Source organism: Capsicum annuum, chromosome 2 (genome assembly GCF_002878395.1).
Source record: "Capsicum annuum cultivar UCD-10X-F1 chromosome 2, UCD10Xv1.1, whole genome shotgun sequence".
NCBI lineage: Eukaryota > Viridiplantae > Streptophyta > Magnoliopsida > Solanales > Solanaceae > Capsicum > Capsicum annuum.
In genome coordinates this window covers 134,941,061-134,957,453 of record NC_061112.1, presented here as the reverse complement: position 1 = coordinate 134,957,453, position 16,393 = coordinate 134,941,061, and the positions used below count along the sequence as shown (strand labels likewise).

Here is a 16,393-nt window from a genome sequence, read left to right as displayed (position 1 = left end):
TATGGATCGGTGATTTAAAATTGATATGTATAACAAATGCATATGTATTTTTTATATGGGGATTTATTTAATGTATAACATAATGTTATACATTCAAATAAATGTATAATAAAATTGAAACAGTCTTTAAATAAAGAACATTCATTTTCTGAAATTTACTATTAGTATTAATAATGTATAACACATCAATATACATTCAAATGTATGTGTAATAATACTGTAACAGCCTACAAATAAAGCGATTTAAAATATTGATATGCATCCAAAACAAACCAACATGATAGACAGAAATATATCGATATATCTTCCATTTCAATAATGTGCGTGTTTTTCGATTCTTCTTTATGTTCCTCTTCTTGATCATTCATATGCTCATCCTACAAAAAAATTGACAAGTAGATGTCTGTACATTTAATCAAATTTATATAATGACGAATGAAATTTTTTTTATACTTTCATATCTACATTATATAATCATATTTATACATATCACATATATACCTTCTGATCGAATTGAACTTCAGCTATTGTTGGACATTCAGTATGAATATGGACACAATCTTGGATCTCTGTTTTCAAAGGTTCAAGTACTGATGGTTCATCATTTGTTATGTGAATGACTGATCTTGTGTACTCATCTTCATGCTGTATAATAACCAAACAAAAATAGGTTAAGATGTTGGAGATATACAGATTTATCGTAACATCCCAATTTAATTTATATTAACATTATGGGCAAATCAATCTTATAAACACTGTCATTTATTTTTTATCCTTCTTCTGTACCTTCTTGTTGATGAACAATTTTCTTCTCCTATATTCCATGAATACTAATGTATGAGTATTTATTCAAAGTATTAAAAATTTGAAGAAAAAATTATTTTATACGGGGAATTCTTTATTCTCTTCTTTCTTCAATGCTTTAACGACCTCAACAGGTATATTGGAGATTAGTGTTTTCAGCTCAATAATTTGTTCATTCACCTTATAACGTACAGATAAACAATAAGATATTAGAAATAAATAATGTTTTTTTAAAATTAAAATTTGTGAGTAAGAAAATTAACTTACATATGTTTTGATGTAACTCTTTATCTGCTCCATATTTAAAGTAGACTTAGAAGTCCCTTCAGGCGTTGAGGAAGACGAAGGAACATACTTAAGTTGTTCGCGCTCAGGAGAATCATCAATTTCTACTTGATGACGATGATCAAAATCAAACACACGAATTTGTAATTTATGTACTAATTGTTATTATTTTTTAGAAAACATACCCGACACATGACGTACTGAATGAGAACTTGTTGATTTCTGTTCATCAGACTAACTTTCTGAAACATAACTGTTTTTCTTCTTTTGGATAGTTGTTCAGTTGATACAGGTTTAGCCAAATGAGCCTTTCTTAGAAATTCTTGAGTAGGTCCAGTGGTGAAATCACCATAGTCATCATCTCCAGTGACAATATGCGATTGATCTTCATCGCCTGCCGTTTGCATTTTTGCAGCAACAGAAGTGGAAGCAGCAGATGTTGGATCAAAAATCACAAAATCCTCAGAGAAAAACAAATCTAAAGTACGAACTTCTTCGTTTGTAGGCTGTAAATTCTTGAAAGAACACTGAAAAATTTATTTTTAAATAAAATATTAGAACTTCGAAAAAGTGAGTATAAAATAAAAATATTTAACATGTTATACAATTACCTTACTGAACATGCCAGACATAAAAGATTCATACTTAGGCCTTGTACACTCAACAGACTAGTTAAGTATTCTTGGAATGATGTTTTCATGTCGCAAAGCAGTTTTTTTATCTACCGTAGAGCAACACTCAAATATCCAGATATTTAGAGCGTGGGGCATTCCACCCAAAGAATATAACTACTTTGCGACTCTGAAATCCTGCCGCCATGAGTTGATCAACTTTTCAAAAGTTATCTTTCCCCATGGAAAGTGTATGTACCGACCATCCTCGACCATTTGGAAGTGAGCTACATTGATTGGTGCTTTTTTATGCTGAGATAACATGAATGTATGAACAAAATATATTATGGCAAGGTTCAAAGCATCTTCAGAGTTCTCGAAATTTTTCATCTTCACACTTGTTGTCAGTTTGGACCTAGTTATACCACCTCTAGATTCAGAAAAATATTCGATATCAAAGGGGATTTTGATGATGAAGTATACATAAACTCATCAATATCACCGGTGTGCATTTCAGGCCGGTGATAATGGCAAATTCAAGCATGGTAAATTTCAAAATCTTCCCCTGCACACACACATGTATCTCGTCCTTAATATCTTGTTGGATTTCTAGCATAAGGAGACATTTTGAAATCTGTCCAATCCAGTTGCACTGCGGAAGGTCAAGAAAAATCTCAAACAACGTATTTCTAAATGCCCCTAAAACATCTTCTCCAAAAAAAAGACTTTATGTCTCCAGCAAAACCACGGTTGAATAAGCTCAAAATATGCAAAGAGTGCTCCGGGACTTTATCTATACGATATTTCATGCTCTGGAATAAAAAATACAATAATAACAGAAAAAGTTACACATTTTTGAGATGCAATAATGTATAATGTTGCATACTAGAATAGTTCAGATTAAAAATATGTATGACATATCAGTTATTCAGATGTATAATGTCACTTTATACACTATGAAAACTCACTAAATTTATAACATCAACTAAACCATACAATGCCTGTTATGTATAAATAAGAGTATGGAAATCAATGTATAATGCAATGTATAAGCAATGTATAATACTAGAATAGTTCACATTAAAAATATGTATGACATCTCAGTTATTCAGATGTATAATGTCACTCTATACACTATGAAAACTCACTAAATGTATAACATCAACTAAACCATACAATGCCTGTTATGTTTAATAAGAGTATGGAAAGTAATGTATAATGCAATGTAATAATATTATACAGTAATAATCAAATATATGCAATGTATAATGTCAGATTAAATATTTCACCTTAAACATGTATGACATGTAATGTTGTCAGAATGTATAATAAAACATTATACATAACAAAAACTTCATAAATGTATAATAACACACCCAGTTTCAAATGCCTCTTATACGTAATAAAAACATCCAATGTATAAGTAAAGTATAATGTTGAATCAATACCTTCGGAAGACGTGGTCTACCGGAATCATCAAACTTCTTCTTACAGGCCATTTTTTAACTTGATTTCTTTGATTTGGAAGTGACCGCTTCCTTCAATTTCTTCATTGTTGTGGGATCGTTTCGATGCTTTGAACGATTCTCTGCGAAATTGGGTTCTTCAAAATCAAATGTTAGTCCTAAACTAAAGCTAGGACAAGAATCCATTAGCAATTTCTTTCAGTAATTCGATTAACCCGAAAACTTGAAAAAATACGAAACTACGAAACTTGAAAAAACTTGCAAAAATGTGGTAAATCCTTAAAAACAAACATGCATTCATAAATAAACTGGAAAATACAAAAATAGGTAAATTTGAAAAAAAATATCTACAAACCAAGAATCGAAAATCTATTATATGAAGAAAACATAAAAATCGAACTACTAAACTTGAAAATACTTGAAAAATAAGGTAAAAACAAACATGCAATGACAACAAATATACGGTCAATTTCAAAAATTGAAAGAATTAAAAAAAAAAAAAGAGAAAAAAATAAAAATATTCAAACTTACAAATTGTAACCCCCAGAAACACGATTCTTGAATTTTACCGAGAATAAGGGGATTCAATTATGAAGTAATTATCGGGTGTTGTGGAAGGATATGGGGGAGTAAAATACGGAAGAGAAAACCTTTTCAGAGATGTATAATGTTTAAGAGAGAGAAAGTTGAAAATAAAGGGATTTGTGTAAATATTTTGGGATATGTGTAAATACTTTACCAAATTGGTATATTATATAATAAGGAAATTTTATTTAGTGTATATATGTAAATTTTAGTTATGAATTTGGCTTACTACTAATTGATGAAGTTCAACATTCACAGTTGGTTACTTAAAATAAATTAATTTTAAATATTAAGTTGCACCTCTCACTTGGTATTTTTTGTCATACTTTTAAAGATTTATTTGTAATTGTTATATGTTACTACGCATATGTTTTCTTAGAATTATAATCGTTCTAACGAATCTATAAAAATTTACCTAACACGCGTGCACGTGTCCAAAAACTAATTTACCTAACACGCGTGCACGTGTCCAAAAACTAGTCATTATTATAAAAGAAAATACATAGAATCTCCCAAATGTGAAATATTTGCTACACTTGACTAAATTTTGCAGCTAAATATACATTTATAGGCGAAAACGTGAAATATATAGACACATGAAGCTAAGTGAAAACACACATATTCTCGACTCATTGTTTCTTTTGACAATTGAAGCATTGATAATCCATCACATATCCAGATTTATTGACTATTGTAGTAGTGTAAGCTATAAAATGTTTATATTTTCAGTTTGATTACAATACTATATGACACCCCATTCATCAAGAATCTACAAGCTAAGGACACATCAAGTTTTGGGGTAATGTAAACCTTAGAAATGTGTATTTTCTGTAGTATCATATAATACATCCTGATCAAGCAAAGTTTAAGGAGTTTGTCTAGTTGCATATTTGCTTTCCATCTGCAATGCAACTAGTATCCACAATATAATCCCTCATAAGCTTTTTATTAGAATCATCCACCATCTGCAAAATCCCAACGTAGTTGCTACAAGTAAGAACCAAAAAGAAGTGGCACAGAGGTTTTACTGATGAGGAGAAGTAAGTAACTGATAAATTGCACTGATTATGAAAAAATTTATGTACGTTGTCAGTGTGGATCGGATATAAGATAAAATTCTTGATCTTTTAGTTTACCTTTGACGCTAGGCGCTTCAAGTTATCCCACTCAAAGTCATCTTTACAGTATGCTGATCGAACCTTCATAAAAGATACAGTATCTAATTCAGTTTGATGTTATAATTAAATTGCTATCATGAACAAGGGAAAAGGAAAAAAAAAGGGTAGAGAGTAAACCAACCTCTAAGATCCGCAACGCTGGGAGAAGGAGCCAACCAGTGTACCCACAAATTCAAGTAATTAAACATTATCAGAAAAGTCAGAAATTTTGCTGAAATTACAATTTAAGTAAATAAATACATACCATCCACATCTAACCATTTAAACTTTTAGACGATGATCGCACAATTTAACATGGTATCAAAGTTTGTATTACAGTATCCATTCAGGATGTCTTTTAATATCTATGAAAAATAGTAGTAACTACTTTTCTGTTCCACTTCACTGGAAGAAATAAATCAAAGCAATCCTAGTAAACAGACCATTTGGAGAAGAATTTAGGTTCAAATACTTGCAAATAAATTTGGAAAATGTTGATGTACCTAGATTTTTATGCCTTGGGGATTCCCTCATCAAATCAGCGCAAAACTTATCCCCATCATTCAATGAATTTCTATCCAGAAACTCCCTCAGCTCCTCGTATGCCTCAGGATTGTAGCCCTGCCATGTGGAATTATGGTTAATACTAACAAATTTTAACAGGATTCGACTTATACACCAGGAAATGTAAATAATTATTTACTTTTAGTGCACTGTAACCTGTTGTTGCAACAGAATATGCCTTAACTTCTTTTTTCAGGTTTCAAATCTTACTTTTTATGGACACTTTCTTGCAATTATCTTTTAAGTGATCTAACTGTCGGTGTATAGAAATTAAACTATAAAAAAGAGGCACAGATGTTGCTTTGCGCTACACTTACCTGAAGCTGTGCAGCAACAATTTTAACAGCAATAAAATTGAAGAAGTGATGTAAATGTTGGGCTGCTGTAGATTCTGGTGATGTCCCAAATCCTGCATAAGCCAAAACATATATTCATGTACTAAAGATAAAAACTTAAATCTGAGCTCATGAATAAAATCCTTAGGAAGTTATGATTCAAATCTTAGAGAAACAAAATGAACACTATATGTGATTTTTTTTCCCCACAGCCAAAGGTGAGCAGAACATTGTTAAAAATATTCATGTTGGTAGAAGGCAACAAGTACACGACAAAATATCGAGGCGTTAATCATAGGAGTATGCAGCCTTGCAGCAACAGGTTCATCTGAATCCAATACTATTTCTCCGAATCTAAATCCTGGATTTACCCGAACACCACTGTTGTGAAAAAGGAAAAGGCTTAAATATGAAACTGTAGGAGAAGAAAAGATAACAGTGATTACACACCAGGAACATACATCTTGTGACACTGGAAACGAGTAGATTGACGAGTTCTCTCTTTCCATGACTTGAATGGATTAGCTCTAGTTTCTGTTTGAAGTCTTGAGGGGAGTAAAGAGAGCTGCGAAAATACGATTGCTGTGGAGCACTCCATTGATACCTGTTGTGCTAGATTGTTCCTGAGTTGATTTTCAATAGCCAGTGGTCCTAATGAAGGAAATCCTACAAATAAAATAGATAGAAAGAAAAAATATCTCTGATCCTTTGCATAAATATCTCCCTACAAAAAGGAAAGGAAACTAGAGTACTATTTTTACTAGAAAATTTTTTGTTTGTCCTCTTGCAAAGATGAATTTGTGGATCCCAGTCTATCCAAATTCTTCTCATGTTAATAAACACAACTACGTAAGAGATAACAAGTCTTACTGCCATTTGGTCAAAGTACAGTCAACGTTGTCAACTGAGGATTTGTCTCGCTCTATACAACTTTTGGGTTGTTGGAAGAGCAGCATAACATACAGGGAAAGAGTGGCATGGCGCAAGCAGATTTTTTTTGTAATTGATCTGATTGACTATCTGAGTCTAGATTAAAAAAAGTCACTCCAGTGCAAACAAGAGAAACCTTGGCGGTGAATTTAATAATGAGTTCAACGAGTTTGGTCAAATCTAGTATATGTGTATGCAAGAAAATAAGTATAAATAGAGTTAAGACATACCGGGGCCATTCTTCTAAGAAATAATAAAAGTAGGGCAATAGTTGACTCTTCACACTTACCCCATCTCAGCTTTCATTGAAAATCTCGTCAATAAAATGATCAAAAACCGTTCGCTTCTCCCTTCCTCTCCTCTCTTTAAACTGAGAAAGAAGAAAGAAGGACCGAGTCTTGCAGATCTGCTGCTTCAGATTCATCGAGTTGGGTGCTGCTTCCTTCTGTTTGCCAAGGAGTCTCTTGAATATTTTGAGAGAGCCGTAGGGCCACATTTTGATGGTTATTTATATCCATATAGAAATGTGCCATTGGTAACAGGTAGGTTGAGTCAGACCATTCAGGGAGGTGGTAAGAGACGGTTGTTCGCTATTTGCAATTATGTAAAATAGCGACTTCTGTTTCCTGTCCATAAGTGGGCAATGGAAGTTCTATCTCGTATTTCAACGGATGGGACTTTCGACCAAGAGCGTCCCTTGCTGAAATTGAGAAGAGGAAAGAAGATGACGGTCATCTTACCTGTCTCCTACGCTACGCTCTCAACTGGATCAATCGCTTTGTCCTGATTTATTGAACAGGTGCCCTGTGGAACATGTTTTATGGAATTTCACTCTTTATTCCATATTTCTTTTCTTACTGATTGAATTCAGGTAGAGAGAGGAATATTCGATACAAACCCTTAGTCCGATAGGGGGATAGTATACATTCAATCCGGATAAGACACTGAGAACACGATCGGTGCTGACCACACAAGGTGCACAGCAATGAACCGCGGCGAACCCTCAGACGACCTATCTAAGATTAGGGGGGGATCCTCAGTAGTGGTGACCCTTTCACTCTTCCACGGACTGATACATGTACCGAATGCTCATACGGGAAAGTTGACTCCTGAGTCTGGAACGCCAGCTAGGGTAGTGGCGAAGCACTACTGAGCAATTCACGTATCACTTGATACGGACGACTTCTGTTTTTCCGCCGGACCACAGTCTTGACCTCCGATCGAGCTACGAACACGAGTAGATAGGCGGTTAGGGGGGGAGAGGGTCGGCTGGGCCTGCCTTTTCAATCAATCTCCGGCCGCTCAGTGCCGCTATTGGTGCGAGTTGTAAGGAGTCTTGATCTCGAGTCAAGCTGGGGCTATCTCAAAATCCACTATTAACTTGGAGAAAGAGGGATCACTTTAATTTCATTCTCTGACGGCCAAACCAGCTATAAAAATTCACACGTATATCCCTGTCACGAAGCATATTTTCATATCCCAAGAATCCAAAATTGAATATGGGGACAGAGAGTTTGCAATTGAATATTTTATAGTATTACTTTCTTCAATAATGTTAGAATAAGCATCATGCACTATAAGACACAGCAAATGGCAAGAGAATAAAACACGATACATATAGTAGTAATATTTTTCTGAAGACGGCATGACATTATACAATATGCCTTCAACATTTTGTTATATCATATGTCTTATTAGACTATAACTACTCCTTTTCTTCTCTCTCTACCCTTTAATCCTCTCATAATAATAATGATTAGCATGACAGCAAAAACCATAATCCTTATTCTGCAGATAATTACTCTTAGTTTTCTTTTCTTCATTTTCAATGGTGAAGCCATGTCATGTGGAAATGGTTGTGACATGGCTATAGCTTCGTACCATATTTGGCCAGGAACCAACTTAACTTACATTAGTCACATATTCAACGTAACAGTTCCAGATATTCTTAAATACAATCCTGAAATTACAAACCAAGATAGTATAATCAGTGATACGAGGATCAATGTTCCATTTTCATGTGATTGCTTAAATGGTGATTTTTTAGGACACACTTTTGTGTACAAAACTGTGTTTGGTGACACGTACAAAAGAGTTGCTACTATGGCCTTTGCAAACCTTACAACGGAGTACTGGCTCAAACGGGTCAACAATTACGACCCGACTAATATACCGGATTATGCCATGATAAATGTGACAGTGAATTGCTCGTGTGGCGATGGACACGTGTCAGATGATTATGGGTTGTTTGCCACGTACCCTCTTCTCCGAGGAGAGAACTTGTCGACGGTGGCTGTGGCGTTGGGTGTGCCGGTTGAGTTGCTGGAGAAGTTCAATCCGGGTTTGGATTTTGGTTCAGGGTCAGGAATAGTGTTTGTGCCCGCAAGAGGTCAGTGACCACTTCTTTGTTTTGTAAGTTTGTTTATTTGAGTTGAAAATTAGTCTATACATACCTTTTTTAATGTTATCATTCCAAGTTGAACCATAATGAAAAACTTATTTTAGTTTGTTATATGTATGTTCAATGTAAGAAATTTTTAAACTTAGGGGTAGTTTGGTAGAGTATACTAGAAAACTAATGCATGTATTATTAATACCTTGTTTTGTATACTTTTTCATTCTACGTATAACTAATACACTCTATTGTGTATTAATGTGTGTATTACTAATTCTTCAAAATTCATGGTATTAGCAATGCAATGGATCCAATACATGCATTAATATGATTAAAGACACTATTATCCCTAAATAAAAAATCCACATCCTTTCTAACATATATATGGACGATATTTTTGTAAAAATTTTTTTTTAAAGAAATTATTTAATTCATGTTATTTTTAATACATCAAACCAAATACTGCATAAGAAAAAAACACAAACATAACTAACACAAATATTACTAATACAAGCATTACTAATACCATATTTTACATTATTCTTATACACTCTACCAAACGACTCCTTATGGTCATAGGGTGTGTTTGGTATGAATGAAAATGTTTTACATGAAAAATATTTTCTTGGAAAACAAGTTGATTTCTTATGTTTGATTGGTGAATGAAAAATATTTTCGAATATTTGGTTGGTGAATGAAAAAATATTTTTCAAAAAATACATTTTAGTGTTTAGCTAAAGCGTAAAAATACATTTTAGATTTTTTTAAAAAAAATAAAAAAAAATTAAATCCCTTTTTGGGAAAGGGGTTAGTAGGCGGGTGGGTGGGGTGTCAGAATAGACAGTAGGGGTGGGGTAAGAAAGAGTTTTGAATTTTTTTTTGTTAAAAAAAAAATTAAAAAATTGGCAGGAGGGGGGAGGGGAAGAGGGTGAATGGGAGCTGGGGGGGGGGGGGGGATCAAGGTAGGGGAGTGAGACGAAAAAAATTGAAAACTTTTAAAAAATAAATTTTAATTTATTTTTTTTTAGGTTGGGTGGAGGAGGGGGGAAGGGATGGGAGAGGGGGCTGGTAAGGGGGGAGGGTAGGGGTATGGGGTAAGAGAAAAGTTTAAATTTTGTAAATAAAATGTAGATATTGTTTTTGGAAGAAGGACCGGTAGGGGTAGGGGTGGAATGGGAGTAGGGGATGGATTAAGAAAAAATTTTGAAATAATTTTTAAAATAATTGAATTTTGAGGGGTGAGGGCTGGGGTAGGGGTAGGGGTGGGGGTGGTATTGGGGTGATAGGATATTGGGGGCGGGATGGATGATTTTGAGAATTGTATGAATATTTCAATTTTAAATTGAGGTTAAAAGAGAGTTTTGAAAAATATTTTCCTTACTTTTTGAAGGGAAGTCATTTTCTTTAGATTTAAGAAAAATAAGTTGATTTGAAAAATATTTTTCAAAAAATATAAGCCAACCAAATATAAAAGAAAATTGAAAAATATTTTAAAGTGTGTTTAGCACTGTCTTTATGTCCAATTTACATGACACTCTTTTCCTTATGTTCCTTTCAAGAAAAATATTAGTAACTTTCTACAATTACCAATATTTTAACGGTAAAATGTCTTTTTTTTTTTTTTGAATCATTTCATACAAATAGTCGAGGAGTGTTTTAGACTACACATTCCCAAACTTTGATTTATTATGTGCCAGGAACTGCTGAAAATCCTCATTTGTTGAATTTGGCAGACTTGCTGACTTAGTATATTCCCTGTTCCTTCAAATTGTCATTGCAGATGCACAGGGAAATTTTCCACCGTTGAATACAAGGTATTGTCCAGACACAGCATTTCCTTTTTTTGATTTCTGCTGCTGTTTTTTTCTTTCGACGATAGTTATTTAATATGATTCTCGCTGGCTTTATTTTGCAGGTCAAGAGGTTGGCTCTATTTTGAGTTCTCTGCTCAGTAGGACAATTGTTATGGTATTACCATCACTTACTAAATGATGTCATTTTTCCAGGACTCTCACGTGGAGCAATTGCTGGGATAACAGTGGCAGCCATCGTTGGGGCTACCTTTTTTGCTGTTTGCCTTAATTTCGTAATTTATAGGAGCAAGAAAATTGAGGAGGAATCATTTCTCCAAGGTTCATCTGATGAACATTTCAATGAGAACTTCCGTAAGTAGTTTATTTTATTGTGTTTGTCCTAGATTGATTCCAACAAAACTGCCCTTAACTAGTGGTGAGGCGCAAGTTTCTGTTGTTTTCTTCTAAGAATAATCTTCATATTCACCATAAGTAAGCCTTAAATATGTTTCCCTGCATATTTTTCTGAAAGCATTTAAAGTCAGGACAATTGAACCCGCAAAATCATAACAACAATGATGAAGCACTGTCTTCAAATCCTGTATTCAGTATGGTTTAATGAAATTCTCAATGCATCAGGTCCTACAAATTTGGAGAAAATTACAGAAACCGGTCCTTTATTTGGCGTTGTTTCTCCAAGGCCTACAGGGATTACAGTGGATAAATCAGTGGAATTTTCATATGAGGAACTCGCTAAGGCTACAAATAACTTCAGCATGGAAAATAAGATTGGTCAAGGTGGCTTTGGAGCAGTCTTTTATGGAGTGGTAAAAGGCGAGGTTTGTCGATATCCTTGTCATAATATTTGAAGCAAACACTTGAATAATCCTGCTACTGACTTTGATTTGTCAATGTCTTCTCATTCGCAATGGTGTATAGGGCTAATAACGAAGAGCATAGTAACTATTATTAAACAGGGTGAGCATGGAAACTGTGTAGCTTAGAGGTGTTGATTTCAAAACGAAAAAGATAAATCTTTAGTTACTAAAACATTCGTGGTTTACATGAAAATTTGCATGAGTTTTAAATATGTTTGCTTAAGTAAATAGTGCAGCATATAGCTAGCTCATGGAGGCTGCTAATCTTAGATTTAGCCATTGAATGAGGCTCGAGGTTGTTCAACGTTTTAATTGAATAAAACATATTTAAACTAGAAGAAATGTGTCTTTTGCCTTCACCTATTTCTTTAGCTTAGGTCTTTTTTTGACTTGAATGCAGAGAACGGCAATTAAGAAAATGGATATGCAAGCATCGAAAGAATTCCTTGCCGAGTTGAAAGTCTTAACACATCTTCATCACTTGAACTTGGTAAGACTGTTCTTAATATGATTGAGAATATCAGCATTTCTTTTACCGCAAATCTTTTTTTTTTTACTCGTTTTTCCTGTAAATAAAGCCCAACATCAAGTTCTGAGGTTTGAAGTTCAACCATGCTTCTACTTCCTTTTAGATGTAAAAGTTTCTTAATATTATTAATCAACATTCCAGTTGAGCTCTGTGCCACATCATGTATTAATCAATATGTAAAATAGCCAGATGGTGTGTCTCTGTGCCATCAAGCTATTAGAATGTGGCATTGCCCGAGTAACTTAGGACTTTGGTCCACATTTAGCATCAGTTATGCTTGGATTTCTTCTATCTCCTCCATGTTTAAGACATATAAAAGGAACGGAATTCACAAATGTCAAGTCACCAAACTGCCTCTCTGGGAGCCTGCATCTTGTGCATCTCGTGCGGCAGATGTGCATCTCGTGTGCTGCATGTGCATTCCATGTGATTAGTAAAAGTATTTTAAAATCACATACATATTGTTGTTAAACATGTGTGCGTTATACATCCAAAGTAAAAGGAAATCAATAGAAGATAAGCTCTTTGTCATTCCTTAAAGTCAGCAATATAGAACTTTCTCCGCCAATGTTAAAGGTCAAAAGATACTTGTTCTGATTACGAGACCATGAGATGACATTTTATTTTTGAAACACATTTCAGGTACGCTTAATTGGATATTGTGTTGAAGGGTCTCTATTCTTAGTTTATGAATATATTGAAAATGGAAATCTTGGTGAACACTTGCGTGGATCAGGCAAGTGAAATTCTATTACTTCTGTGAAATGCCATGTAAACCATGTACTATATAATCATTGTGCTACATTTTTCTTACTCTTCCAAATCCATCTCGACCTTTTGCTTTCAGGTTGGAATCCATTGTCGTGGTCTGCTAGGGTTCAAATCGCTCTTGATGCAGCTAGAGGACTCGAATACATCCATGAGCACACTGTTCCTTTATACATCCACCGTGATATTAAATCTGCTAATATTTTGATTGACAAAGACTTTCGCGCAAAGGTTGTGAAAAATTGCGACTTTTAAACCAAAGATTGAATCCTTGGCATATAATTGCACATAAAGATCTTTATCTTTTGCAGGTAGCCGACTTTGGACTTACCAAGCTAACTGAAGTTGGAAGCACCTCTTTCCATACACGCCTTGTGGGTACTTTTGGTTACATGCCTCCAGAGTAAGCGTCTGATTCCAGGTGGCATTAGGTGGTATTTTATACCTGTGTTTTCCAGATTCTATATGCTCTGATGAAATCCTGAATGCTTCTGTCTCCTAAAATATTTATTGGTTTCAACAATGATATTCAGAACTACCCCACCCCAATGGCATGCAAATGTAGAAAACCTGTATTTCTTTCCTTTTTCTCTTTTTTGCTCAGACTGGCAGTTCATTGTCTGCAGTTGTCTCAGCATATCTGACTGAATCGGGATATGAATTAGCTGAGTGAAGGCATGATAGTTGAGTAGTTCTGTAAACTTTTCCGAATCATAGTTTTGGATTAGTGGTAGAATAGCAAAGTTGAAGGAGCTTCCAGTTCTTTCTTGCAAAACCTATAAATGCATTCCCATTATATAATCTGAAATAATACATTGACGATAAATTCTGATGTATAAAGAAGTCGTGAGGTCCAAGGGATGTCAGGTTTGTCAAGAATGGACCTTGGGCCTAACTCAACCTCAAAATTCTGATGTATAAAAAAGTTGTGAGGTCCAAGGGATGTCAGGTTTGTCAGAATGGACCTTGGGCCTAACTCAACCTTAAAAGCTAGCTCAAGAGGGGAGGATTGTCCAAGTCCATCTAAGCAAATCACCAGTCCGGATTATCCAAGTCCATATAAGCAAACCACCAGTACATTCCCCAACCAATGTGGGACTTTTACCCACTCTAACACCCACCCCCCTCACGCCCAGGCCCAACTGGCACTGGCGCGTGGACCGGAAACCCAAAACGGGGATGGACCTGGCTCTGATACCATGTCAAGAATGAACCTTGGGCCTAACTCAACCTCAAAAGCTAGCTCAAAAGGAAAGGATTGTCCAAGTCCATATAAGCAAACCACCAGTTCATTCCCCAACCAATGTGGGACTTTTACCCACTCTAATAAGGTTCGGACACTAAACAATAAGGGAGGGAAACTAATGCCACCTTATGTTGCCATATTCTGTCACCTGGAAGATACTGATATTAAGGACTGTGGTTCACCTAGAATAGTTGTCGATAGGAAATTTTCTGATCGGTTTGTTCATTCGTTTTCCCTTTTTCATTTTATTTTGTACTTCCTGTTTAAAAAGGCCTTGCTAACAGGTATGCTCAGTATGGTGACGTTTCCCCTAAAGTTGATGTGTACGCTTTTGGAGTAGTGCTTTACGAGTTAATATCTGCTAAAGAAGCTATTGTTAAAACAAGTGAAGTTATAACTGAATCGAAAGGGCTTGTTGCCTTGGTATGCCTTGTCACCATTTCGTTTTACCTAAATATTCCAGCCTCTAAACCACTAAGAGAATTCTGTTTCATTTTGTAGTTTGAGGATGTTCTTCACCAGAGTGGTGCTAGAGAAGGTTTACGCACAGTGGTTGATCCTAAACTGGGAGATGACTATTCACTAGATTCAGTCTGCAAGGTAGTGACTCACCGTGCTCATGTTAAAAAAATGAACGTCTTTTTCTTATGTAAATTAGTTGGTTATTTAATTTGCAGGTAGCTCAGCTTGCCAAGGCTTGCACGCATGAAAATCCTCAGTTGAGACCTAGCATGAGGTCTATTGTTGTAGCTTTAATGACACTATCATCCTCAAGTACTGAGGATTGGGATATTGGCTCCTTCTATGAAAATCAAGGCCTTGTCCATTTTATGTCAGGAAGATAGCAATAGTTGCTGGTGTTTTATTCAATCATTTTCAAGGCCTAAGAACCTCATGTCCCTGGAAGTATTATCTATTTATATGTGTACTCACATTAGTATTTTTACCACCTTTTGTTTTTTAATTGACAAACATCTTTACTTTCTGCATCTCTTTTCTTTGTTTTGTAAAGGTTGTTTTTTTCTAGCAAGGAGGTTTGGAAATTAAAACTTGATTACATTTGTACAGCCTTTCTCCCACTACCTCCCACCTCCTCCCACAAGGGCTATCGCCACACGAATCCTGAAACTTCAATTTACTCATATGTGGTTGCTTCATTAAGAGAATATCCTCTAGAGCTATAGCGAATACGAGTCTTCATAGGGCAATTATCCTCTCTTTTGCCAATGGCTTACCAACTAAGCCAACATCTACAAGTCTCATCAACATCTGAAGTTTGAACAACCTCGTTCCTAATAATTGCCACCTACTGGGTTTCTACGCCAATACAATTATTTCCTGATTCATAGACATCTTCCATTCTTTGACTCAATTTCAATATTTTTTTTCAGTATGTATAATTTATTTTAAGATTTCTAGTTGTAACTTGTAATATAAGTAGGTGTAGTTTATCTTCCCTTTGAACCCGCCGGGTCAAAATTAATTAGTTTTCTTTATTAACATGATATAGAAGAAACAACAAGTAAACCAAAATGATTGCGTCATTATACCCCTTGGCAAGCATCAAATAAATCTGATCGGTTCTAATAATACTTTGAAATGTTCAGAGTATTATATACTTGATCCAGGTGTAATCTTCCATAATTTTTTTACTTCTTTGATTCAATCTTGACTCTGATGGCATGAAGTGTGTTAATTTTTTTTACTATAATAATGTTGCTTAAATTTAACTCCATCTATGTGAGCGTTGTACGTTTGGTTCCTAGCTAGTCAAGATGAAGGACAAAGTCATTCGTTAGGTGACAACCAGGTTTATAAACAATCATAATTTAATGAAGCTAACATTATTTAATTCATTGGAAAGGGCACTTTCAATTACATGTACGACACCTGTGTGGGACTCAAAATTTATAATTAGGGGATTTGTAATATATGCAAAAAATGTTATAGCTTAGAAGCTTTTCTGTGTCAAGGGGATTAAACAATCTTTATTCTACTTACGCAGTATACGAACAAGAAAAAGATTTTTAGCTTCGACATTGCCTGT

At 34.8% G+C, this 16,393-nt stretch overlaps 3 protein-coding genes across 4 annotated transcripts; 1 reads left to right on the top strand and 2 right to left on the bottom strand.

Moving 5' to 3' along the window:
• Window positions 1-227: 227 nt before the first annotated feature.
• LOC124896287 lies at window positions 228-1,602 on the bottom strand. Its single transcript, XM_047407834.1, has 4 exons — window positions 1,275-1,602; window positions 1,072-1,193; window positions 502-645; window positions 228-377 (listed from the first exon to the last, which is right to left on the bottom strand). The coding sequence occupies exons 2-4, from the start codon at window positions 1,102-1,104 to the stop codon at window positions 228-230; spliced, it is 327 nt and encodes a 108-aa protein (XP_047263790.1). The 5' UTR covers window positions 1,105-1,193; window positions 1,275-1,602.
• Window positions 1,603-4,354: 2,752 nt separating this feature from the next.
• On the bottom strand, window positions 4,355-6,698 carry LOC107861269 (chaperonin-like RBCX protein 1, chloroplastic). Its single transcript, XM_016706617.2, has 7 exons — window positions 6,569-6,698; window positions 6,258-6,473; window positions 5,790-5,881; window positions 5,412-5,529; window positions 5,051-5,067; window positions 4,888-4,950; window positions 4,355-4,716 (listed from the first exon to the last, which is right to left on the bottom strand). Exons 1-7 carry the CDS (start codon window positions 6,681-6,683, stop codon window positions 4,630-4,632), a joined length of 708 nt encoding a protein of 235 aa, XP_016562103.2. The 5' UTR covers window positions 6,684-6,698; the 3' UTR covers window positions 4,355-4,629.
• A 774-nt stretch (window positions 6,699-7,472) lies between these two features.
• On the top strand, window positions 7,473-15,412 carry LOC107859624 (chitin elicitor receptor kinase 1). 2 transcript variants are annotated; one of them, XM_016704677.2, is made up of 12 exons: window positions 7,473-9,126; window positions 10,913-10,946; window positions 11,048-11,055; window positions 11,139-11,297; window positions 11,565-11,764; window positions 12,204-12,293; window positions 12,975-13,068; window positions 13,180-13,331; window positions 13,412-13,503; window positions 14,631-14,769; window positions 14,848-14,946; window positions 15,024-15,412. In XM_016704677.2, exons 1-12 carry the CDS (start codon window positions 8,490-8,492, stop codon window positions 15,189-15,191), a joined length of 1,872 nt encoding a protein of 623 aa, XP_016560163.1. In that variant the 5' UTR covers window positions 7,473-8,489; the 3' UTR covers window positions 15,192-15,412. The 2 variants fall into 2 exon arrangements, with proteins under 2 accessions (XP_016560163.1, XP_016560164.1); XM_016704678.2 differs by lacking the exon at window positions 14,631-14,769 and having other exon boundaries at window positions 15,024-15,162.
• Window positions 15,413-16,393: the final 981 nt, after the last annotated feature.

Coding starts and splice junctions, on each gene's coding strand:
- LOC107861269 (XM_016706617.2), bottom strand. CDS start 6,683: ATGGCAGTAAGACTTGTTATCTCTTACGTAGTTGTGTTTATTAACATG. Junction 5,882..6,257: donor TCACAAGATGTATGTTCCTG/GTGTGTAATCAC, acceptor TGGCTTATGCAG/GATTTGGGACATCACCAGAA. Junction 4,717..4,887: donor TGAAGCGCCTAGCGTCAAAG/GTAAACTAAAAG, acceptor GGGATTTTGCAG/ATGGTGGATGATTCTAATAA.
- LOC124896287 (XM_047407834.1), bottom strand. CDS start 1,104: ATGGAGCAGATAAAGAGTTACATCAAAACATAT. Junction 646..1,071: donor AGAGTTACATCAAAACATAT/GTAAGTTAATTT, acceptor GTTATTATACAG/CATGAAGATGAGTACACAAG. Junction 378..501: donor AAGTTCAATTCGATCAGAAG/GTATATATGTGA, acceptor ATTTTTTTGTAG/GATGAGCATATGAATGATCA.
- LOC107859624 (XM_016704677.2), top strand. CDS start 8,490: ATGATTAGCATGACAGCAAAAACCATAATCCTTATTCTGCAGATAATT. Junction 11,298..11,564: donor ACATTTCAATGAGAACTTCC/GTAAGTAGTTTA, acceptor TCAATGCATCAG/GTCCTACAAATTTGGAGAAA. Junction 13,069..13,179: donor TGAACACTTGCGTGGATCAG/GCAAGTGAAATT, acceptor TTTTGCTTTCAG/GTTGGAATCCATTGTCGTGG.